This window comes from Eleutherodactylus coqui, chromosome 3 (genome assembly GCF_035609145.1).
Source record: "Eleutherodactylus coqui strain aEleCoq1 chromosome 3, aEleCoq1.hap1, whole genome shotgun sequence".
Lineage (NCBI taxonomy): Eukaryota > Metazoa > Chordata > Amphibia > Anura > Eleutherodactylidae > Eleutherodactylus > Eleutherodactylus coqui.
Window position 1 is genome coordinate 109,627,048 of NC_089839.1, and position 25,237 is coordinate 109,652,284.

Sequence of the window (25,237 nt, forward strand, 5' to 3'; positions counted from 1 at the left end):
AGAGGCAGTACAACAGGGTACTAGAGCCTCCATGTCTCTCCGTATCCCATCTTGTATCCAAGATAGAGGCAGTACAACAGGGTACTAGAGCCTTCATGCCCGCCCGTATCACATCTTTTATTCAAGTTAGAGGCAGTACAACAGGGTACTAAAGCCTCCATGCCAATCCGTATCACATCTTGTATCCAAGATAGAGGTGGTACAACAGGGTATTAAAGCCTCCATGCCTGCCCGTATCACATCTTGTATCCTAGCTAGAGATGGTGCAACAGGGTACTAGAGCCTCCATGCCCGCCTGTATCACATCTTGTATTCAAGCTAGAGGCGATACAACAGGGTACTAGAGTCTCCCTTCAAGTGGTCAGTGTTCCACAATTAATTCTCCTTTTGCTCTGATATTGTAATCACTTACTTATATCAACGTTTCAATCACACAGAGAAAGAAAAACGTTTACGTACTTTGGCAACAGTCATGATGTCATTGAAGTGGGTTTTCAGCTCATTCTGAGCCACATCTGAGAAGGTGGTGTCCTCAGTCTTTTGGTGTAATTCCTTTGTTTTTTCAACAAGATGGTGGAGAGTTGTGGCATGGTCTTCTACGTCTGACAAAATTGCTTGAATGTGATCTAACTGTGCAAATTTTTCTTTTAGACCATTCTGATCCTGGACAGGTTGTTCCAGCTTGTGATCTACAGACTCTAGCCACTGCTCCAGTTGGTTTTTCCTCTCTGTATATTCATTCCACTGACTGATCACAGACTCTAAGCCACTAGAGTAATAATATTCCAAAAAGTGAGTTCAGTCATGTTTAATACAGTTTTTAATCTCTTGATTTCAAAATCATAGGGGTTACCTAGTTAAAAAAAGATGGCTGCTTTCTCCAAATACAGTGCCACACTTGTCCACAAGCTGTGAGTGGTGCAGCAGCTCAGTCCCATTTACTCCAGGGGAACTGAGCTGCAATACCAGATGCAACCAATGGGCAGGTGTGGTGCTATTTTTGGAAGAAAGCAGCCATCCTTTAATAATTCTGTACAATGACTTTTAGTACTACAAATATAGAATTATTATTACAATAATAACAACAACAACAACAATAATAATAAAACACATCACTAACTACAAAAATTATAACCGCAAACAATCTTCAGGCTCTGTCCACACTGGAATGAGCTTCAATTCCTTCAGGATTCCATTGACTTTTGATGGGCAGAATAGCGTAGTCTGCATGCTTCCATATGGTAAAACATTGGAAACTTCATCATCGTCATTATAATATGCCTAGTGCAGGGCCTGGATAGGATGATTCCTGACACATAAATGATCTTTTTGGTGCTCTCTGAATCCCTGTGTCATGCAACGCTCTTTCAAGCCCAGGACTAGGCATAATACAGTGTATAAGTGCCCATAATGCTTGCAGCTCCTCTACTGTGTACCCATAACAACACTTCTTGCTTGTTCTGGTGATTTAGGGGTCTCAGTCATTGTTTTCAGTAAGAGAAACCAAGTAATCTTGTAGATATGATACATTTTAATGGCTAACAGAAATACATGATGTAATAGCGAGCTTTCGGATCCTCTCAGAATCCTTCCTCGGGCATAATTCTCAGAGGATCCGAAAGCTTGCAATAACATCATGTATTTTTGTTAGCCATTTAAAGGTACCATATCTACAGGATTACTTGGTTTTTCGTACGGAGAACAATCCCATTTTGCTCTACTGGCTAACACCGTACCAAACCTTTTTTTGGGGGGCCTCTTTTACACTGAACAATAATCGTTCAGATTCTCGCTGGATCGCAGGAATCTGAATAATATTCGCTCTGTAAATCCCTGCAGCAACAGAATGACGAATAGTTTATCGTTCAGTTTCTGCCAAATCAAACGATGGTGGTCCTGTGTAAACAGGCAGTTGTTTATCTGTGAACTAAGACTTATTTATTGTGAATGGAGCGATCTCCAGCCCGCTCTGCCTCCATCCTCAGAGTGACCGCCACTACTGTGTGAAGAGTGATAAAGGACCTTTGGTCACTCCCTAGGAACATTATGCGGCTCCACAACCAAACTGGGGTGAACAGTCACAGTTATACCAGTATGTGTATGGCCCCCTGCACACGGGTGGAAATTCCGCGGCGGGGTTTCCCGCTGAATTTCCGCCAGTGCCCGCCTGCATAGGATTGCATTACAAAACGCAATCCTATGCACACAGCCGCGATTTGTCAGCGCGAAAACACACACGGAAAACAAATTGCAGCATGTTCTACCAACACGTTGGCTACGCTCTGCACATGCACCAGCTGGGCGGCAGACGGCACATCTTAGAGCAGAGCAGACGCAGAAGCAGGTGAGCTGCACTGGTCACTGCAGGAGCGCAGGTCGGATCCCGCTGCGAGAATTCGACCCAGCCGTCTGCAGGTGGCCTATGTATGTAGATTTGCCCATTGATGTGGCTTGTGATTTTCTAATAATTTCCCTTCTAATGACACTGAAATAACAAAGAGCAGGGCAGGATACGTACATATATCTATGATTGCTCAATATTATTCTATTATTGTACTTTTTAGTTCCTGCCACTTCTACTATCAGAATAAGGCCTCTTTACACGGCTATTAAGCTGCAATAAAACGTTGGCCAAAAAGTGTGACCATGTGAAGCATTGAATTCTAATGCATTCACTTACATGGGCGATTATAGGATGCGTGAAAAAAATTGCACCATCAAAACGTGAAATCGCCGTCCGTTTTCGTTCGCCTATTTTTCATGCTGCGTCAAAAGATAGGTCTTGACCTATCTTTTTACGAAAAACACTGAAAGCTCTCATAGACTCCTAAGGGAGCTGGAAAGAGGGGGGGGTGGAGTTTACCTACACCCGTAACTCGGAAAAGGAGATGGCTGCCATTATTTAAAGGAGATGTCCCGAGGCAGCAAGTGGGGTTATACACTTCTGTATGGCCATAATAATGCACTTTGTAATATACATTGTGCATTAATTATGAGCCATACAGAAGTTATAAAAAGTTTTTTACTTACCTGCTCCGTTGCTAGCGTCCTGGTCTCCATGGTGCCGACTAATTTTTGGCCTCCGATGGCCAAATTAGCCGCGCTTGCGCAGTCCGGGTCTTCTGCTGTTCTCTATGGGGCTCCGTGTAGCTCCGTGTAGCTCCGCCCCGTCACGTGCCGATTCCAGCCAATCAGGAGGCTGGAATCGGCAGTGGACCGCACAGAAGAGCTGCGGTCCACGGAGGAAGAGGCCATCTTCAGCGGTGAGTAGAGAAGTCACCGGAGCGCCGGGATTCAGGTAAGCGCTGTGCGGGTGGTTTTTTTAACCCCTGCATCGGGGTTGTCTCGCGCCGAACGGGGGGGGGGTTTAAAAAAAAAAAAACCCGTTTCGGCGCGGGACATCTCCTTTAAGCTATTAGAAGCCATTCCAAGGATTTCTGCTGACCATCAGAATTCTGTGCTGCAGCTTATTTTTCACACGATATGCCCATGTGAATGGATGAGAAAACGCTAATTAAGCTCAGGAATCAATAGCGGCTATTCTTTTTTGATGCGAATTTCGGGCACGATGCGGTCGGCATACAAGCGCATTGTCCATGTAAATGAGGCTTAAAGGGGTTGTCCCGCGGCAGCAAGTGGGTCTATACACTTCTGTATGGCCATAATAATGCACTTTGTAATATACATTGTGCATTAATTATGAGCCATACAGAAGTTATAAAAAGTTTTATACTTACCTGCTCCGTTGCTGGCGTCCTCGTCTCCATGGTGCCGACTAATTTTCGCCCTCCGATGGCCAAATTAGCCGCGCTTGCGCAGTCCGGGTCTTCTGCTTTCTTCTTTGGAGCCTTTCGTGCAGGATGCCGGCTCCGTGTAGCTCCGCCCCGTCACGTGCCGATTCCAGCCAATCAGGAGGCTGGAATCGGCAATGGACCGCACAGAAGAGCTGCGGTCCATGGAGACAGAGGATCCCGGCGGCCATCTTCAGCGGTAAGTATTGAAGTCACCGGAGTGCGGGGATTAAGGTAAGCGCTCCGGTAAGCTTTCTTTACCTCCCTGCATCGGGGTTGTCTCGCGCCGACCGGGGGGGGGGGTTGAAAAAAAAAAAAACCCGTTTCGGCGCGGGACAACCCCTTTAAAGAAGTGAAAGTGTTTGAAAACAAGTGCTTGAAGAGTGAATTGCTAATATAAGATAATTGTCAACATATTGTAGTTTACCTGAGACATCTTGCTGCTGTGCTGTTGACAGTACCCCAGACATCTTTCAATGTTTGCAATTGCATCTGGATGACCATTTGTCCATCCGTGTTGCTGCTCTTAAGGGCCTGTTCACCTTTACCAATGGCTAAGTTTAGCTTGACTTCCCCTTCACCTTTCGCTAGGAGCATTTCCTAAGAAAATCAAAGACTTTAAAAGCTGTGTCCCAAGAAATGTATTAAATACACATTTCTGCAATTATATCATGGGATTTATATCTTCACCTGAACTTGTTGTAAACGATTTTCAAGTGTACTCTTACTGCCGACTGTATTTTCGGCAGTAGACAATTTGTCCTGCATATCTTTTAGCCATGACCAGGTGGTCTGCAAAGCTTCTTCAAAAATTTGATGTTCCTGGAGAGCCACCTGGCAAATATGGAGTTTCTCCTTCAGAATTCTTACAAGGTTCTGGTAATTTGTATTCAGCTGAGATGCTAGGCGAACCTCCTGTCCATCTCCACGTCCATCTTCATGTAATGTTTGAGCTCGCTGACAAAGTTTTTCAAAAGAATCTCTAAAACATGAAGTTAATGGAAATCAAATGAGTCCCATTCCAGAAAATATCTGAAATGATCTTTACAGCAAGATCTCCAGTAAAGTGACTTTGCAATCGTTGCTAACAATAACGTCTATTTTTCTTCCTAGAAGGCTACTGTAGTTTCACAGTATCCAAATTCTATATTTACTCACCGTGCTGCCATTAGCTCCTCCAGGAACATCTCAACTTTATGCATCTCGTTCTTCTTCTCGGGTATATGCTGCTTGCTCTCACCAAGAGTTTCTGTCCTTATCCGCTCCTCAAGCTCATGGATCCACATACTTAACTTTTTGTGTTGACCCTCAAAACTGAAATGATCAATTTGTATAAACATTATTAGACTGGGATTGTGTCAATTCTATTCAGTTTCTCATGCTGTACTGTTATGGATACAAGGCACTAAACCACAAACTCTTTGTCGACTATGGTTCATTAATTCTTCATGCTGACCATAGGAGTTATCAAAATGGTAAAAAAGGCACAAAGCTCAATTATTAGGTCACTTCTAAAAAAGGATTATTTCACAACAGGAAAATGTGCACGCATACAAATGACTTCATTGTTTTCTCTTGTTTTGGTGACTAATAGATGGAAGGTAAAATATACTTCTCAGCTACAGAAATGTGACATTTAGTAGTGTGTTTAGCATATATATTATTAGTGAAGGGGGTTGTCTGGTTTAGTCAACCTCAACCTAGCCTGTGAGTACCCCACAATAAAGGTCCATTTACACGGGACGAATGTCGGGCAAATGATGCCCGACACTCGTCCCTGTGTTTCCTCGCTCCTGTGCTCCCGCACGGGAGCTAGTAGAGCTGTCTGGCACACGGAGCGGCCAGCAAGGGGGCGGGGCAGTGCAGGAGATTTCTCTCCTCTCGCTCCCCCGCCCCTGAGAAAACACAGCAGCCGTTCACTACTGAACAGCCGCTGTTTAAACTGAATGATGAGTAATGAGCTTATCAAGCATAAAAGATCAGTGATGAGCTCATCGTTCAGTTTAAACAGCGACCGTTCAGTAGTGAACGGCCGCTGTGTTATCTTAATGGAGAATGGTGAGCAAGCGAGAGGAGAGAAATCTCCTGCACTGCCCGTCTCCCTGCTGGCAGCTCCGTGAGCGAGACAGCTCTGCTAGCTCTTGTGCTCCTGCACGGGAGCAAGGAAACACAGGGACGAGTGTTGGGCATCGTTTGCCCGACATACGTCCGTTTAAATAGACTTTAAAGGTGATTAGAGGAAGGGCAGCACCTTCAATCATCTGATATTACTGGGATAACCATTTAGTTAGTCCGTTGTAAGTAAGAGACATTACAAGGTACCCACTTGATATCTGCAATTTCTCATAGCAGAGAACCACACTTGAAAAAGTTTTCTAAAGCAGACAATCTCAATATTTAACACTAATCACCATTCCACTATTCACGTTGTACAATTTCAGCTGTATTATCCATTTTTTCTCTATAATACAATATATACCTGATAAATCTTTGTACCCATTATTATTTGGCCTTCCATTCTATTCTGCTGGTTCGCAATCCCATTAACAGTACCAGTTTCAACAATAGTTTCTATATTGCATTATGCACTGCAAGTTCTAACCTTCCAAGTTCGGAGACACAGTCTTCTAGAGTCTGCTTGTCCTTAAGACATTGTTTCTTAAGGCTCTGGAATTCTTTCTCTGAGTTTGATATTCTCTCCTGAATACTAAGCACAACTGGTTTTGGCAAACAGAAGTAAAGACTCTCTCCTTTTTCAGTAGCAGCATCTAACTTGCGCTGGCCTTCACCAATGGAGTTCAGTATTTCCTATGTTGAAGGAATAGGACATGATTTTGGATTAATACATATTTGAACATAATTGGAATGGTTATGAATTTTTATTTCTATCTATTTGTTTTACCTGCAGCTGTTGTATTTTTCCTTCCAAAATTTTGCTGTCACCTGACCGATCTGAAGATCCTTTAACTCCTCTTTTCATTTCTTCAAACCACTCATCAAATTCACCCATAGACTCTGAAGTAAGAGAACATTCACATGATTTACACAAAAAGCTTATAGAAAAATGTTGTATGATATTCTAGTATTGTACTGATGCATGACCTGGGGGCCTTTGCTAGGCACTGCTTGCAATGGCAACTAAACAGCAAAAGACAACTGTGCTGCAATAGTACCAATCAAATTACAGTGAGAGTTCACTCTGTCTATAGAACCATTTAGGTGCTGTGCTTGCTACGGACGATGGCATGTAAAAGGTTAAAATGGCTAGGATGAGTTTTCTGCAATTCTGCCTATTACAGGGGACTGTTGATGGCTTGGGCACATGTCCTGAGATTATGCTATGTAATAGCACAGCATAGTTTGGAAATCACCTGCTTTCTACTCTGTATTGTTATGGTGGGGTACCAAGGGGAGATTTGATACAGCATTTTTTGAAAAAAATGTCTGACTGTTATTTGGATTTTTTCTACATTTGTTTTGTCCCATTGTGGGGATTTTACTTTTTTAACTATGATATAATATTCTTATGCCATGATATTATGCCTTTCTATAATAACATATTAGGGCATATTTGTAGAAAATTTACTCAAAGCTGGGAACTGTCTGTGAACCTGTTCTTGTTGCTCCTGGTTGTAGTCTGAACGTTAAGAAACGTGAGAGAAATTGATGCTAACAAGAATAATCTTAAGAAGGTTTTTTCCGGAAGACAACACCTAACAATATGCTCTACTAAGGTACATAGACTTCATAGAGGAGGGACGCCCCTCTATAAGTCCCATGTTATTTTCACTGGCATCAATAGTTGATCACTAAGGAATTCAGAAAACAGACTGGGATAGTTGCCATAAAAGCAGGGTTGCCTTCATGAGACCAAACTACTTCTGTAGCGATACAGAGGTCAGCAGCAGTCTCAGTGTAGGTATAGCTACTATGTAGTCCACTAGAAATGTAGTTGTGCCTGCTTAAGGTAAAAATGCTTAAAAAATTAACAACAGTACTAATTAGCTTGCCGTATTTACCAGCAAATTGTTTTTCCAGCTTCTCCTGAAGAGCAGCCTGTGTCTTTAAGCAGAGCTGGTTTGTGGCTTCATACTTCTTCACTAGAGCAGTCACAGCTGTCCCGATGGCCTCCAGTTCTGCAGACCTAAACTGTCGACAGAGTGTGTTGAGGTTCTCTTGAGTGGTATCAATACTGGATTGTTGGGTTTGGAGCTCTTTCTGCATTTCCTACAATTAAATACATTAAAAAGTTTTTTTATTACAACCCATTCGCTGAAAATACGATTTTTAATTTACATTTAGTTTTTCTGCTTTTGTAGAGCTATTAACATGAAAAAAAGGCAAAAAAAAAATCAGGATATTTCCAGATACCTAATATAATGTGATCAAAATGCCTATATCCACAGGGGTATTCCACTGGAAGCGCAGAACACTCAGAGTACTTCAAATTGCCTGTGATTTCCATCCATATAAATTGAAGCGACCCTCTGGTTTTGGGACTGAGGGTGGAGGAGTATCATACCTGCACTTTATCTTCTGTTCCTGGCACTTTGTTCTGCCAGGTCAGTTTTTAGGTGGCCAAGATGGCCGCTACCATCTTTAGACTACCACAGCATCCATAGTGCATTGGTAGTTTTAAAACTACCAATGCACTGCAGTTGCTCTGCAATTGGCCAGCACTGCTCACCTGATCAGTGTTGGCCAATCACAGAACAGTTTACAGTGTCCATTAGTTAGCAAAAAAGGTGGTGGCCCACTAAGCCACCCGAAAATGATGCACCGAACCAGGGGAATGGTGGAGTCAGGAAGAGAAGCTCAAGTACAAGTAAGACATCCCATTTACCCTCCGGTCTCAATAAATAATTTTGCCCCGAAACTGGAGGGTTGCTTTAATTGATTGCAGTCTATGTACAGTAATTTTTGAAATTATCATAACTTTCCAACGTTGAACTCTATAGAATTTAAAACTTGCGTAGAATTTTTGCTCATTACGATTGTAAAAACCTACTATTTTTAAAAAATATATAACCTTTAGTTTTTTCATGTCTTCTGGTTCCCGACTATTTTCATATTTCAAAGCCGATTCTTCCACTTTTTTCAACCAGTCTGTCATCTGGTCAATGAAGGTTTCCAACTGCATTTTCTGAGTACTAAAGTCATCTAATGTTCCCTTGGCCACTTGAGAAACTTCTTTGGCATGTTCCAATTTCTGCTTTAAATTTGCTGCCATGAACTACATTAAAATATAAACGACAACAGTTCATTAAATGAGGTTTTCTGGGCAACTGATAGATCTACTGGATCACTAATGGAATCCGACTGTTAACATCCCCAAGGTTCCTGAGATTGGGGGAACATTTATGTCTTCTGCTGCTGTACTGAGCTAGGAAAGTGTTTTGTGTGTTGGACAAAAACACAGGTTTTACAAGGAAAGCCACTGCATTTATGGAACCCTTTGAATGATAACCATGTTGGATTAGTAGAACAAAGGGGAACAAATAAGCTTGTGACAATATATTAGCCAGTGCGCTAGGTGTCTTTCACTGCTTTTAGATAATTTTCATGCCAACGCCTCATAATAGTGTATGTGGGAAATGCATTTCTTTGTCAATATGAAGTACTGTTTTTTGTGGTTTTAGTTTGTTCACATTTATGTGTCTGTGGCTGTGTTCTTTGTTTGCTGGAGTTTGGGATTGATCTCACAATTAAAACCCTGCACCTGTTTTGTTTCCATGTTCATGTGGCTCTAATTGGTGACATGTGATGTCAGTTTGTACGTCCTTCGCTTCAATTAAGTGTGTTGGATGGCTGGCAACACGTCAGTGGGTTTAGAGCATTATTTTGGGATTTAACGTCATGTTTTGGCATCTATGACTGAAATTTTTAGATGCATGTTAGAATAAAGCTTAGTGTTTTTAATAATTTTCCCAGTGGATGAGCTGGACCCTTTTTGCTTCTTCCTATCCCACAGTGTACATTACGCTTAATACATGAAGAACCACAAACCTCTGCTTGTATCAGGCACATCCCCAAGACTCCGTTGTGTGCCTTCTAAGAAATGTGCACAAAGTTCACCTACATTTCTAGTATAATTTTTGGCTGAAATTATACATAATTCTGTTGGTCTAGGGCAGCCATGCCCACTCTTGACAAGCCACGTCCAGCGTAAAAATGGAAAAAAGTTGTAAAGTTCTGCATTAATACCTATTTGCTCAAAAATGTATGACTTTAAGCCACAAAATTGGATAGAACCTTTTATAAATGTGTCTCACTGTATGTTGTCAAACTAGCCTGTTGAAGAGACTCAATAGCCTGGAAAGTTTGCAAATATAACTTTCCTGGTTAGCCAATAAAGTTATCCCCTCTACAATACTTCTGTCTTTCTTATACAAGAGTATTTGGCCTCTTTCACACGGGCTACAAAATCATTGCTACAAAACACATGTATGTGAAGCTCATGGTTTCCAATGGGTTCTTTCAGGCTAAAAAACATCTCATGTGAAAGAACATACATGCGTATGTAGCGATGATTTTGAAGCCCGTGTGAAAGAGGCCTGTATCATTACATATTTTTCTGGCTAACACGGTACTGCACTATTTTTGCTCAGCACCATGTACTTAGAAGCAATGAAAAAAGTTTATTAAGCTAAATGCTCAGAATTCTAGCTTAATTTGCACCAAAAGGTGGTGTATATGCGCCTTGCAATAGATATACTGTGTTTTAGACACTTTTTTTGCCTCACTAGACAAGTGGGCATAGTTTATAGGAAATGGGAGTGTCTGCCTCAAAGTTTTCTAGCTAAGATCTTACTCTGACCATAGATGTACATAAGATGTCCCACAAAATTTAAGTTGCCCCCTCTATACAGGATTGGGAATAACTAGCTGACTGTTGGGGGTCCGATTGCTGAGACCTCCCTTGATTGAGAGAACGGGGTCCAGAGTGTTCTGTAATGAATGAAAGAATGATGAATGGGATGGCTGGAGATAGCCGGGCGCTGTGGACAGGGGATAATTTAATTTTGTTGGTCAACTCCTTTAAAAATATAAAATATATATATATATAAGTTGATGCCTTTAGTTAATGCTCATTTGCTATTTAGGTTTTCCTCAGTGTTGGCCTATTAATTGCTTCTTCACGCAGATCAATTAGAATAAAGTAGTCTACAGTTTCAGCCTGGCTATAACCGGAGTCTACAATCCGAGCAGTGCCTACAGGGGTTCAGAGATAGCCCAAACTGAATTTTCTGTTTTATCAGAGGGTCAGACTGCTGTTTTGCTGCTCTCCGTGCTTTACACTGCAGTTCTGCCAGATGTGCTATATGCTTCAAGGAATTAAGTCATTAGGGAGAAAGATTATCATGTAACTGCAAAATATAGAATTAGGCAAAGAAAATTCAATAAATAAGGGGGGTGTTCCTAGAGATCTGCCTGTAAAGAAATGCTGATGAAATGAATGATAATGCCAATTGGTCCCAGTGTCGTCATCCTCCAATTATACTGATAACTCCAGTAAAGGTAATAGTAAAATCGAATGCTCTTGAGAAAAGGGAGAGCTTGAAGTACCGTACATTGCAGAGAATTCTCCCACATCAGTAGACTTCCTACATGTAGTGTTCTGTAATCTATGGCAGACTGTCACAGACCCAACAACTGGATGAATGAATATGTAGTAAACTAAATCCCCATCTGGCATTTAGGTTGAGGCAAAGTATGATGTGTTACACACTGAAAGTAACATGAACCTAACCTAAACAAACTACAGCACTGCAGTACTTACTACTAACTATAGTACTACAGTACTATATGACTCGTACTACTGCCTCAGTATGAATGACAAACTGTGCAAATATCACAAAATTATGAGAAAGATTCTTAAAAACATCTATTTCTACCACTATAAATCTAAATATATTACACAACATGTACTGAATACAATTCTTCAAAACAAAGTCATTTGCAGTACCAGATTGCCGTTGCTATTATGTCATGTGGCTATTCTTAGACCTGGATGTGCCAGGCAGCATAGAGTTAAACTCACTTCTTTCCCATTTCTATATCTGCTATGTAATAATATCAGAGTAATGATATACAACATCTACCTGTAACTCTGCAGGGGGATCCTGGCTTCTGGTCAGCTCTTTCAGTTCATAAATCTTGGAGTGAAACTCTTCCAACTTCTGCCCCTTACACGTAACTTCAGTCTGAATTATCCCGGGAGAGAAAATGGCGAACAAAGAATTAAAATAAGTTAAACAGTTTTCCCGAACTGCCTTGATTCACGGCCAAACCACGCTCCCAAAGTAGGAGTGAGTAAATGACTTAAGAATTTTTTCAGAAGAGCCTATTACAGCGCAGTCCAAGTCTAATGAGAAAAGAAAACTTACTATTAAGAAATATAAGACATAAAGAGACTCAAATTCAATTTCCTATTACGGCTCAGACTCCAGGAACCGAGTCTCCAGGGACCACATTAGGCTGCTGTGTATTACTGAATGAGCAACTTTTTTTTTTTAACTTTGTTTTATTTGTCAGACTTCAAAAATCACGGTACAAAGCATATTTGTATAGAAAAAAAATCATACAGAACAATAAGTATATATATACGAGTATTATAGATGTATACAACTGTAACTAGAGCTGATCTGTACCTATCTAATTTGGACAATAAAGATATTACTTTTTAATATTACTTTGTTTGCATGTTGAACAATTAAGTAACAGTATGGGGGGGGGCCGGAGAGCCCGCGCCGGGTGGTCGCTCAACGCCTGGTGGAGAGATGAGGAGTTCAGGAAGAATGCAGATGGAACATAGAGAGGAGTAAAAGGGATAAAAGAGAGGGAAGATATAGAGGGGAGAGGAGGAGGGCAGAACCCCGGAAAAAAATCAGATTGATGACAAAGTGTGGCGGTTGATGAGCCAGAGGCCCCAGATCTCCTGAAACCTACCCGGACATCCCCTGTTTTTGTAGATGATTTTTTCATAGGGAATGACGTTATTTGTTAATTGTATCCATTGTGTTAGTAGGGGTGGGTCTGCGGCCATCCAGTGTAGTACTACCGCCTTGCGGGCTAGAAACAATATTTTCTTGAGGAAAATGCGCGTATATTTGGGCCATTGATCTTCCGTCAGTAAACCAAATAAAATTATTTTTGGGTCCAGTGATATAGAGAAAGGGGATAACAAGAGTGAGTTTGTAAAGGCGGTAATATCAGACCAGAATTTGTTAATAGGTGGGCAGTCCCAGATCAAATGCCAAAAGTTTGCCCCTGGTTGGTGGCATCTATGGCATGAGTTTGAGGGAGTATTGCCCATTTTGTGTAGTCTGCTAGGGGTGAGATAAGCTTGGTGGATTATATAAAGTTGGATCAGTTTATTGTTTACGGCCGGAGAGACGGACAGATGGGATTCCATGATGTCAATCCAGTCCTCAGTTGTGAGAGATGGGATGGAAAGCGTCCATTTGTTAAAGACTGGAAGCGGGTTATGGTTTATTTTGGCCGAGAGCAGGTGTGTATAGAGTGCCGAAATCAAGCCCCTGGGTCCCTGGGATTTAAGGATTCCGATTGTAGGGAAATTGGATATCTGAGTGGAGTTGGGGGGGAATTGGGTGGACAGTGCGTGTCTGAGTTGAAAAAACCTAAATAGTTGAAGATTTGGGGATGGTATTGAATCACGTAGCTGAGTGAATGTAGGGAATATGCCCTCTGTGTATATATCTCTCAGTGCCACGACCCCCAGGTTCCTCCAGTATTGGGGGTCCGGCACCGACTGCAAGGCCGTCAGGGCTGGGTTATTCCAGAGAGGGAGATCGGACACCGTATCGCCAAATCTCTGGAGAGATTTTGTTTCCCTCCACACACTCAAAGCCAGTCTGTGGAGTGGTAATAGATCGGAGGGGTTGGAGCAATCAGGGAACTCCAGATACACCAACAGATTATTGCCTTTTACTTGGTGTTCAAGGTATTGGTCTGTGATGGGTTTCTCCGTATTCTGGACCCACGAACGGATATTTCGTAGCTGGCCAGCTAGGTAGTATAGTCGAAGGTCTGGGAGGGACATTCCAGCCTGGTTCTTGGGTCTTTGTAGTGTTGCTAAGCTTAGTTTGCGCCTCGACGAGCCCCATATAAACGAGGAAATGTAGGAATTTAGGGATTGGAAATACCTTTTGGGGACGATCGTAGGCATATGCTGTAATATGTATAGGCACTTTGGTTGTATAGCCATTTTGACTAGGTTTATGCGCCCTGCTACTGATAGGGGCAACCTGGACCATTGTTTGAGTTTATGTCTTATGGTCTCGAGTAGAGGGTTAATGTTTTCCTCCAGGGACCTGTTGCAGCTTCGAGTTATGTTTACCCCAAGGTATTTGAATGTGGATACCACTGCCAGGCCGCATCTAGACACTGAGGGATCTATCACAGGGTTCTGGTCCATGTACAGGATCGTGGATTTGGACCAGTTGACTTGTAAGCCTGAAAATTGGGCGAATTTGTCAATGTGGTACAAGGCCCGGGGGAAGGAGGTTTCAGGGTTTGATAAGAAAAGGATCGTGTCATCCGCATAGAGGCCCACCTTACTCTCCAGGCCCCCCCACCTGATTCCGGTTACGGCAGGAGTGGATCTCAAGCGGATCGCCAGAGCCTCAATGGCTATGGCGAACAGAGCCGGGGATAGTGGGCAACCCTGGCGGGTGCCTCTAGACAGTAAGAAGTCGGGCGAAGGGATACCGTTCACCGTCACATTGGCACTTGGGGATTTATATATAATCTTGATCCAGTGTATGAATTGGGGGCCGAAGCCAAAGCGGTGAAGGCATGCCTCCAGAAAACTCCACTCCAAGGAGTCAAAAGCTTTCATCATGTCTAATGATGCGAGGGCCCAGGGCATGTTGAATTTGGTGCCTAGCTGAATGGCGGTTTGGACTTTGCGTATATTGATCGTTGTAGACTTCCCTGGCATGAAGCCAGTTTGGTCTGGGTGTATGATGGAGAGAATGACTTGGTTTAGCCTAGTTGCTAGGACTTTGGTTAGAATTTTGTAGTCAGCGTTGACTAGCGAAATGGGTCGATAGGAGCTGCAATCTAGTGGATTTTTATTGGGCTTTAGTAAGACAATTATGGTGGCTTTATAGAAGGAGGGGGGGAGGGAGTTGCCCAATTGGGCCTGGAGTAATGTTTCATGCAGCAGTGGAGTAAGGTGTTCGCTATATTTCTGATATACTTCGATGGGGAGGCCATCTGGGCCCGGGGATTTGTTGAGTGCCATTTCTTGGATGGTTTGTTGGATTTCCTCTAAAGAGATAGGGGCTTCCAGAAGCGCTATTTGATCGGCGTTGAGTGTTGGGAATGTCAAATCTTGGAGGTAGCTGAGAGTATCTGTGGTGGATTTATTTGTAGAGGAGCTGTAGAGATTGGCATAAAATTCTCTGCATTGCTCTGTGATGGAGTGTGCGTCAGTAAGTATCTCGCCTTGTAGATTACTAATTTTAAGGATGGTATTGGCCTGTCCCTCCCGCCTGATGAGACTAGCCAACAGGTGGCTAGATTGGTTCCCTAGTTCGAAGTAATATTGTTTGGTGAAAAATAGTTTACGCTTGGTTTTTTCGTGGATTTGAAGTCTATGCAGGCGGGACAAGCCAAGCCACGCCACCTTGTTAGTGTCTGTAGGGTCAGATACGTATAGTTTTTCCGCTTCCACAGCCCGGGCCTCAATATCGCGGTCGGATTGGGATGTGGATTTTTTAATGTGCGTAATGGCAGATTTAAGGCAGCCTCTGAGGTAAGCTTTGAGGGTATCCCATTTCAGGGCGTAGTGGGTGTTGTTGTTGTGGACGTCCAAAAAGGTTGATATGTGGGCGGGTGTTTGGTCGCTGATGTCGAATAGTTTAAGCCAGAATGGGTGTATTTTCCATGTGGGGATGATCTTGTACTGAGAGAACTCTAAGGATAGTAATATCGGGCAGTGGTCCGAGATGCCTCGCGGGCAGTGTGTTATGTTAGAGAGGTGGATTGCCAAAGATGGGGAACCAAATATATAATCGATTCTGGATAAGGTGTTGTGACCCAGCGAGTGACAGGTGTATTCTTGGGTAGTGGGGTGATTGGTGCGCCAGAGATCCACCCAACCCACACCCTCGGTTAGCTGTTGCAGGGGGGATTTAACTGTGATGGGGGTGGTGGAAGGCCTCCGGAACCTGTCTACATTTGGGTCTATTACTTGGTTAAAATCCCCCATGCAGATGACATCCGCTAGGGGGTATTGATGGGCGAATGCTATGGCCGCTTGTAAAGGGTATTGATTGTTGTGGGGCGGGTTATATATACATAAGATGGTATAGGGCTTAGAATCTATTTCCGCATATACGAAAATGAATCTCCCTTCAGGGTCTCTACGGGAGCTGATTGGGTTCCATCTTACTGCTTTGTGGATGAGGAGTGACACCCCCCTGGAGAAGGAGGTGTGGAAGGAGTGGCTTACCCATTGGGCCCAGGGTTTTTTAAGAAGCTCGGCTCTTTCTATAGTGAGGTGAGTTTCCTGCAAACATACAATATGGGGGTTAAGTTGTTTGATATACGAGAAAACAGCCTTGCGCTTGGCGGGGGAGCCCAGGCCTCTCACATTTCAACTAAGACATGTTAGCATCATTTAAGTAGTTTTGAATGGTAAATCATAAATGGGGCATTTAAGAGCGACGACATTTTACGTACGATACTATGGTAGTGGCACCAGCGCGGACTCTCCGGAAACTTAACAAAAACTGAACTACAATCACATAAACAATTAACATGTGACATTCCGTTTAACTATTATAACGGAATATCCAAAAAAGAAAAACTTTACGCTACGCTCTATCGAAAGTGTAGCGGTTGTTACAAATAGGGGAAATTCCTATGGCCTTAAGAGAAGTAGTGGCACCGACTGAGCCCATTAGATTTGGCGTCTTGTTTATTATGAGTTAAGGTCCCGATGTGGGAGTCATTAGGTATTAATTGCGCAATATTCCCAGTAGGCCAGGGGAATTATAGAAAGTAGCATTGTAAATAAGATTTGAAATGCAGCTGCAACATTTTGAGGATCAAGTGTCCGCGGGCAATGTGGGGTGCATGCGGAGCCATTCCATGGCTTCTGTTGGTGACTGCAGGAAGAGAACTTTCCCATCCGCTACGATGCGCAAGCGGGCAGGATAGGCCATGGAGTAAGGGATGTTTCTGTCCTTAAATTTTTTCTTGACCTCTATAAAGGTGGCTCTCTGCTTCTGTAAATCCGCGGAAAAATCGGGAAATATGGAGATCACCGAATTATTGTATTTAAGTGGGCCTTTAAGCCTGGCTTGACGTAGGGCAACATCACGATCTCTGCAGTTCAGAATCCTTGCCAGGAAGGGACGCGGGGGGGGCTCCGGGAGGCGGAGGTTTAGTTGGGACTCGATGGGCTCTTTCCACGGTAAAGGAGGCTGAGAAAGTGTCGTTCCCCAGTGTAGATTTTAGCCAGTTCTCGGTGAATACCACTGGTTGGGAGCCTTCTGCTCGCTCTGGCAAACCGATTATTCTTAGGTTGTTACGGCGGAGGCGATTTTCTAAGTCGTCCATCTTGGACTGGCAGAGTTCTGATTGTTTAGTGGCTTTGTGTACTGCCGCTGGGAGTGGCCTCAGGGAGTCTCCAATGTTAGAAACGCGGTCTTCCATCTCGCCTATCCTGCCTCGCATATTTTGTAGATCTTGCCTCAGCAGGGAGACGTCCGCTTTGATTTCGTCTATTTTGCTCGTGAGGGAGGATTTGCAGATATTGATAGCTTCAAGAAGCTGTCGCATAGTGGGTTCTGGAGTCTGCCCTGGGTCTGTCTCGCACTCCCTCGCCTGGGTGGTTCGCGATGGCCGTGGTGTATGTTCAGGCGTGTCTGTTCGAGAGAATTCTTTGAGTTTTTCGGCTGCAGTGCTGCCCTTGGCTCGGGTACTCATGTTGAACAGGTGTTGGGCGTGGAGACTAATGGAGGTTGTAGAAGTGTGGCTCCGCAACGGTATAGAGGGAGGGTATCTGGGGTGGGGGAGAGGCCCTGCCCATGATGTTATGGAGGGCCGAGTGGGCTGAAGCGTCTGGTGGTATTAGCTGGTTGCGGTCAGCAGACGGGGGTGTGGGTTGTGGGCCCTAGGGCTCTGAGTAGGGGCCCTGGATTATAGTCCGCTCAGGCTGGCAGGAGGTAGTGATTCCAGGGAGACCAGAGATTAAGTCCCTGAGGCCCGGTGGGGGTCCTGTAATGACTCCAGGGGGGTAGGCTTCGGGCCTCCAGCAGGCAAGTGCCTTAACGGGCCGGCTGTTTCCGCCGTCCTCTTTTGCGGGATCGGTCAGGGGTAGCCCCGGGTGTACGGAAATATGGGAGGACCGCGGTATAATTTTAGCTGCCTTATGAGGGGTGCTGCCTGGGGCTTGATCAGGTGGATGCTCCCAATACGTTGGGTGACCCCCTCTTTTACTATCGCCCAGGGGATGTCGGCCTTCCCCAGGGTGTACTCACAGTTTTTGTGGCTTCCTGGAGCAGGGGTTCGGCAGTAGAGTTAGTCGCAGGTCTTGTGTGTCGGTGAGCAGACTGGCACAGTGCAGCAAGATGGCCGCCCGGGACGGCGTGCCGCTGGTCTAATGTGCAGTCCTGCCTGGCGGAGGAGGCCAGCCCGCAGTCTGATCGGGGCCTGCAGGAAGCAGGTTCTCCAGGGGCTCCTATAGCAGATCGGGACAGAAGGATTCCGGCGGCGGGGCGGGAAGTCCCCGGCGCGCCCGCTGAGGCGTCTCGTCTGGGACAGGGGGACAGTCTTTGTGTCGGTCTATGCGGGCCCTCGCTGATCGCGGAGCGACTCGGCGGTGTGGTACGGCACGGCCAGCCGCGCCGCAGATGTCAGCAGGTTGCGCTCTGCTCCGGGGCTGTCTTCAAGCGCCGGGGACCGATCCCGATGGTGTGGCGGGAATGCGTGAGGCGGGAGCACAGCCAGGAGTGCTAGCGGGGTGTTGGCGGGCGATCTCTCCCGTGCTCCGTCTCAAGGTCCGCGCCGCCCGGTGGGGTCTCGGAAGCGCCGCTGTCCCCGCTCCGCAGCTGCAGTGAGGTGTGTGGGTCCAGTCGGTGCCTTGGGGAGGCAGATGGGGTGAGTTAGGCCAGGATATTAACAGGATTTAGATGATCCCCTGGGGAGCTACACTTAGGTGCGACCGTCCATCTTGGTCGCAGGCCATGCCCCCCACTGAATGAGCAACTATGTGATAACTTCTGCGTAAATCTTCAGTACCTGAGCACTGATCTCACAGCGCAGATCCAGGACTGAGACGGTGCTCATCCATACACGTTGGATAATCATCAGTGATCTATGTACGTACTGTCAATATAGCCTGGGGACTAACGCTACGTAACATTATATTCATACAAAAAAATACTCTGCCAATAAAGCTGCAGCAGTGTACATTACGCTCGGGTCCTAGTTTGACATTTAAGGATGTAGCAATTTTTCTATTATTCTATCTCCAGTTTTCAGATGCCATAATTTCTTTATGTTTCCGTCTATATAGATGTGAGTGCTTGTTTGCTGTGTGGTCAGTTGTAGTTTTTATTGGCACTACTTTGGGATACATATAATGTATTGTATAACTTAAATTAATCTTACTTAGGAGATGCAAAGAACAAGACAAACAACAGAAAAATAGGGAGGTGGTGGAACTGAATTAGAACCCACCATCCCCTTTCTTAAAACCTGGGCAGATATAGCCCATACATCAACATACAAACTGGGGGCCTGTGCAAGGGTAGCGTAGATACAGCAGGGCACCCCACAAGTCCAACTATTGTCAAGTTTCCAAACGGAACCTACTAAGGGTAGTAGTCCTTTGGTTGGTAACACTGCATCCCTTATCCTCTCACAATTTGATCCTAAAGATGATACTGCAATTCGAGAGACACCGGACTACATCAGTAATTGTAACACGTCATAGACATGTACAGAGATCCTATATAGTGTGTGTTGATGATGAACTATGACCCTGTGAGCTGGTGTGATAATGATTAATGTTGATACTGGTATGGTTGACAAGCTTTATAATTTGGTTCGGATCAGTTTGACGCGTTTCAGTCATACAAACGACTCATTAGGAACCCAGAATTAGCTCGGACCTTCCCTAAAAGGGTTAAATTTTCTTTACATGGTTCATCTTGGAAGATAAAATGCATTCAACTTTTTCTGAAAATAGCAATGAAAGATGCGAAATATGATAACATTTGATTGCTAGTATCTTTTTATATATTTTTATTCAGAAGATGCAAGGCTCGTAGCTACATTATTGTGTTATGACTGGACATCTTTTCATACTGCTATGCCTTTGTATGAATCAATGAAAATTCAATAAAAACTATTGTTATAAAAAAATGCATTCAACTTATTGTACTGGTCATTACCAATGCCTTAATACCAAATACGTATACTTGGTGCACAAAAACAAGGAACTTTATTATTTTTTTACGTAAATATTTTTTGACTAGCTTTATTTTAATTGTAATTTTATTCTATATCTTAGTAGGAAACTTGAATGTGCTATCTAGAGATGAGCGAGCATACTCGCTAAGGCAAACTACTCGAGCGAGTAGTGCCTTATTCGAGTACCTGCCCGCTCGTCTATAAAGATTTGGCTGCCGGCGCGGGTGAGAGGTGAGTTGCAGCGGTGAGCAGGTGGGAGAGAGAGATCTCCCCTCCGTTCCTCCCCGCCGCATCTTTAGAAACGAGCGGGCAGGTACTCGAATAAGGCACTACTCGCTCGAGTAGTTTGCCTTAGCGAGTATACTCGCTCATCTCTAGTGCTATCCCTTTAATGGTACAGATAATACACTGCAAAGCTTCTTTAGTTCAGTGCATTATCTCTAATCTTTGGCACTATTAACCATGGCAGACTCGGAGACCACTGCCATGCAACAACACATCTGCCCTTTGCTACTGCACTATGGAGGGCCAATGACGTGACAGAACGAGCTCCCGCCATCAATCGTTTTACATACCACAATCACAGATGACCATGGCATCTAAGGGGTTAACGACCTGAATGAGAGCTATCTGCTATCACAGCCATTAGAGTAAGACCCCATCTGTCAGTTACAGTCACAAACCTGTGGTGATCCTGCAAGCACAGCTCTACGATCACCATGACGTACTATTAAAGGGGTTGTCCCGCGAAACAAAGTTGGGGTATACACTTCTGTATGGCCATATTAATGCACTTTGTAATGTACATCGTGCATTAATTATGAGCCATACAGAAGTTATTCACTTACCTGCTCCGGTGCTGGCGTCCCCGTCTCCATGGTGCCGTCTAATTTTGAGCGTCTAATCGCCCGATTAGACGCGCTTGCGCAGTCCGGTCTTCTCCGTGTTGAATGGGGCTGCTCGTGCTGGAGAGCTGCTCCTCGTAGCTCCGCCCCGTCACGTGTGCCGATTCCAGCCAATCAGGAGGCTGGAATCGGCAATGGACCGCACAGAAGACCTGCGGTCCACCGAGGGTGAAGATCCCGGCGGCCATCTTCGCAAGGTAAGTAAGAAGTCACCGGAGCGCGGGGATTCGGGTAAGTACTATCCGGTATTTTTTTTCAACACATGCATCGGGTTTGTCTCGCGCCGAACGGGGGGGCTATTGAAAAAAAAACAAAACCCGTTTCGGCGCGGGACAACCCCTTTAAGGCAAATCATGGGAACTGCCTGGTTCCCATGAGGTAATAGTACATCATGGGGTGGGAAGGAGTTAAAGGAATGCTAAAACATTTCAATTGAATAATTACTTTCTTAATATATTCCTCTGTTTCCATTAGATTAGGTTTATCATCCCCATCAGCCATATACCATCAAAACATAAAAGTCATCAGAAGTATGTTACTGCCTGTTTGCCAGTAGCATGCAGACCGTGGAAACGGCTTTATTCTGTTACAGTGCATCACTTATTTCCCGGTTTACTGTTCTTTTAAAATAATATTTTGTGATACTATCTGCTATCTATAATTTGCCACGCACCTGAAATTCTTCAAGACAGGCCTTCATTTGTTGACTGCTGTTCAGGTTAGTAATATTCTCACTCATCTGTGAAATGGAACCGCTGGACCATCCATCAATCTCATCACTTATGCTCAAAACATCTTCCCATAAGGACAAGCTGCCACTTAGTCTTTCCAGGCTTTCGTCTATTCTCTCCAGCAGCTGTTAAAATCATGCACCAAATATGTTAGATCCCAACAAACAATATCTTTTTTTGTGTGGGCTATTAGTGGTAATAGTAACTGTTGGAATGGTCAGGCAACCATGCCACCCTATTCACTATGCTCATCGGGGCCGTCTGTGCTGATATGGCCCATATCTCTTACATGATGTGTTACTGTGATATGGAATCGGATATGTTAACACATTACAAAGTTTAGAAACAGATTCATATCTGAGGTCAGCGTAAGCAGTGGTGAAATCCTGTGCTTGTGCTGTGCAGCTCTCTGACCCCAGTGCCCGCACTGTGACTTCAGTGACAAAATGTACATTCACAGGAGCCAGAGCTTTGCAGAGCATCATGCCCCAGTGCTTCTGGTGCATGTGCATTAATTAAAACTCACAATAATTAAAGGAGTTTTCTGGGACTTAAGAAAAATTCTGCCGCGGTGGAATGATGTGACAAAGAAAAAAAGCAAACTCATCTCCTACCGTGGTTCCTCGTTCAGTGCTGGTGTACCAACCCCTGCCATTCCAAACTCCCCCCCCCCCCCCAAAAAAAAGCTGGCTGCAGTCACATGCCATTCTTTATGCACGTGACTGCTCAGCCAATCACAAGCTTCAGCTGCCACGTGCCGTTCAAAATGACAAATATCACCGCTAAAGCCTGTGATTGGCTGTACAGTCATGTGTACAATGAACGGCATGTGACCTCAGCTGGTTTATTCAGAGTTCAGAGCGGAAGCGACAGGTGGGCTGCAGCCCTGGACAGTGAGGCACTGAAGGAGGCGAGTATGCCTTTTTTCTTCATTTCATAACATACCAGAATAGTAGAATTATTTTTGAGTCCCAGAAAGTCTGTTTAATATTTTTAATTACATAGAATACATAAAAGAAAATATGATACAGATAAAGCAGCGTAACATTATCACATTGTGAGTTACTGTAAAGTGACTATAGTATAAATGATTTAACATATGATAAATGCATCTTACGTCCAGCCACTGATCCACAAAGTAGTCCATATCTTTCTTCACTGGCCTTGAATCACAGCCATGGATTCGTTTTAACTCAACCATCAAGTGTTTTCCTTTATTAGTGAACTCATCCAGGTCTTTCTGGTTTTCATTCAGTTCATTCTTGGCTGATTCGTGCTTGAAAGAAAACACGTCATTTTAAATAACAAAGACAGCATGAAGCCGAGCAACTACAGACTTTCACTTTCTCTCCTCTGTCTGATCAGAATTCTACCATACACATGAGTAGGTATATTAGCACATTAAGGTCTCATTCACATGAGCTTGTGTTTTGCGCGCACATAATGCACGCTTCCAAAAGAACCAATGGGCCTCTATAGAAGCGTTCATATGCCCGGAATTTGAAGCACAAAACAGCGCGCACCTAAAAAAGATAGGACATGGTGCATGCCATTGGTGCACGTTTTGCAGGAGTTAATGGAAACTCCTGTGCACAGAGCAGATTCTTACAGCAGGACATTTAAAAAGTGCTTCTGGCCAGGGGATTTAAATGCCACTGTCAGAATTGACAGCGGCATTTAAAGGGTTAATAGCGTCAATTAGCCGTGCAGCTGACTGCAGCTATTGCCAGCGGGTGTCAGCTGTAATAAACAGCTGGCGCCTGCACTGCATGAAGAGTCAGCCCCGCAATCTCTCTTCATACATACCCTGACCCCGTAGGACATAACTGTACGTAATATAGCGGGAAGGGGTTAAGGACCAAGCACAGTAAATATAAGCTGTTTGGTCCTGGGCTTCAATCCCCGTCTATAACAAATTTACGGCGCAGGATTAAAACCTCTACTCCTACTATCAAGCAGGAGCAGGTTGGAGCCTCAGTTGTCAGACACAGCAGAGGATCCGGAGGAGAAGAAAGAAACGTTTTTTAACCAATGCTGCCTTCTCCTTTCCAAGCTACATAGCACCCAATGAGCTCTATGTACTAAAAAGTGAGAGTGCAAGTATTATTTCCACTATGTGACCTGGCAATCACTTGACCCCTGTTACAGCAAAGCTACAGGGGGCTAGCAGACCCTGATGAGCTCTGTTAGTAACTACTGTAAACACAAGGGGATGTTTTCCCCAGGAACTGGGGTTCCCATGGATGTGGTTCCTATGGATGCCCCAGCTACAGTGGAAAAGTGTAAGATAAAAAAAAAATAAAAAAAGACAATGTGATTGACCTCTATACTTCTTATATGACGTCATGGGGGTCAGTGATGGTAAAAAAAAAAAATAGTTACAAAAAGAAGTTTAAAAAAATTACATAAAAAAATAAAAAATATGTACATAAAGAAAATAACCCACCACCGATGCCAACCAAAACCGTCGCTGTATGCGCCCTGAAATCGATAACTATACATATTATATATCAAAACATCCGAAACAAAATGAAGAAGGCCCTCATTTGGTTTTCTCTTTGCTCCATTAAGTGCTAAGACTTTTCATATACATACCTTTGCTATGGCACGTCGGATATCTTCCTGGTCTTTCAAAGTTGACTTAATAGTTATCATGTTTTCTGCATTCTCTATCAGTCTAGTAATAGAAGACCTCAGATGTTCATAATCTTTCATTAGATCGATAAGAACCAAGCATTGTTCTTGACTATAATAAGAAGAAAAATTTGTTTACAATTTAAGGCCAACACATTAATTATTATTATTAACTCAGATATGTTTGACCAACTAAAGGCCTTGTTCTCATAACAGTAAGGATGAAGGATAAGGCATTATTTACAGCGTCCCTTGTCCTTCCCCCTCTAATATATGTGTTCATAGGTATGAGGAAAGCAGGATATTAAAATGGAGCTCAATTTAAACAATCTTCTTTAAGGCCGCAGTCAGATGAGCGATTTTTTTAGCGTATGAATAGACATGCTAAAAAAAAATTGCACATCACGTGTAGAAAAATCGCGCGTTGAGTTGAATTTACACTCGCATGTCCTATCTTTTGCAAGTGCGATTATTTAGCACCTCTAAAAAACGGACATGTGACTGCTTTCATTGGAAAGCATTGGTTCTAATAGAGCTGATTTGTCTCACCACAGCCTAAGGGCTTATTCACACGGGCGTATATCGGCCGAGTTTTCGTGCCCAGCCGATATATGCTGCCCCTCTGATAAATTGGCTTACAATGCATCAGTGCACAGGGGTGTATTTCCGGGCGTGAAAGCGCGCAATCAGGCGCCTCCGTGCTGGCAGCAGCAGCTGCATAGAT

General features: G+C 43.9%; 1 protein-coding gene across 1 annotated transcript in view; it reads right to left on the reverse strand.

Moving 5' to 3' along the window:
- Nucleotides 1-25,237, reverse strand: part of SYNE1 (spectrin repeat containing nuclear envelope protein 1) — a 575,530-nt gene that overhangs the window by 278,601 nt on the left and 271,692 nt on the right. The window contains exons 41-52 of the mRNA XM_066595961.1: nt 24,475-24,625; nt 22,997-23,155; nt 21,822-22,004; nt 11,894-11,995; nt 8,821-9,024; nt 7,811-8,018; nt 6,694-6,806; nt 6,394-6,599; nt 4,950-5,105; nt 4,482-4,773; nt 4,219-4,391; nt 460-769 (exon numbers count right to left, since the gene is read on the reverse strand). Coding sequence (XP_066452058.1) covers nt 460-769; nt 4,219-4,391; nt 4,482-4,773; nt 4,950-5,105; nt 6,394-6,599; nt 6,694-6,806; nt 7,811-8,018; nt 8,821-9,024; nt 11,894-11,995; nt 21,822-22,004; nt 22,997-23,155; nt 24,475-24,625 — 2,257 coding nt within the window. The remainder of the gene's footprint in view (nt 1-459; nt 770-4,218; nt 4,392-4,481; nt 4,774-4,949; nt 5,106-6,393; nt 6,600-6,693; nt 6,807-7,810; nt 8,019-8,820; nt 9,025-11,893; nt 11,996-21,821; nt 22,005-22,996; nt 23,156-24,474; nt 24,626-25,237) is intronic.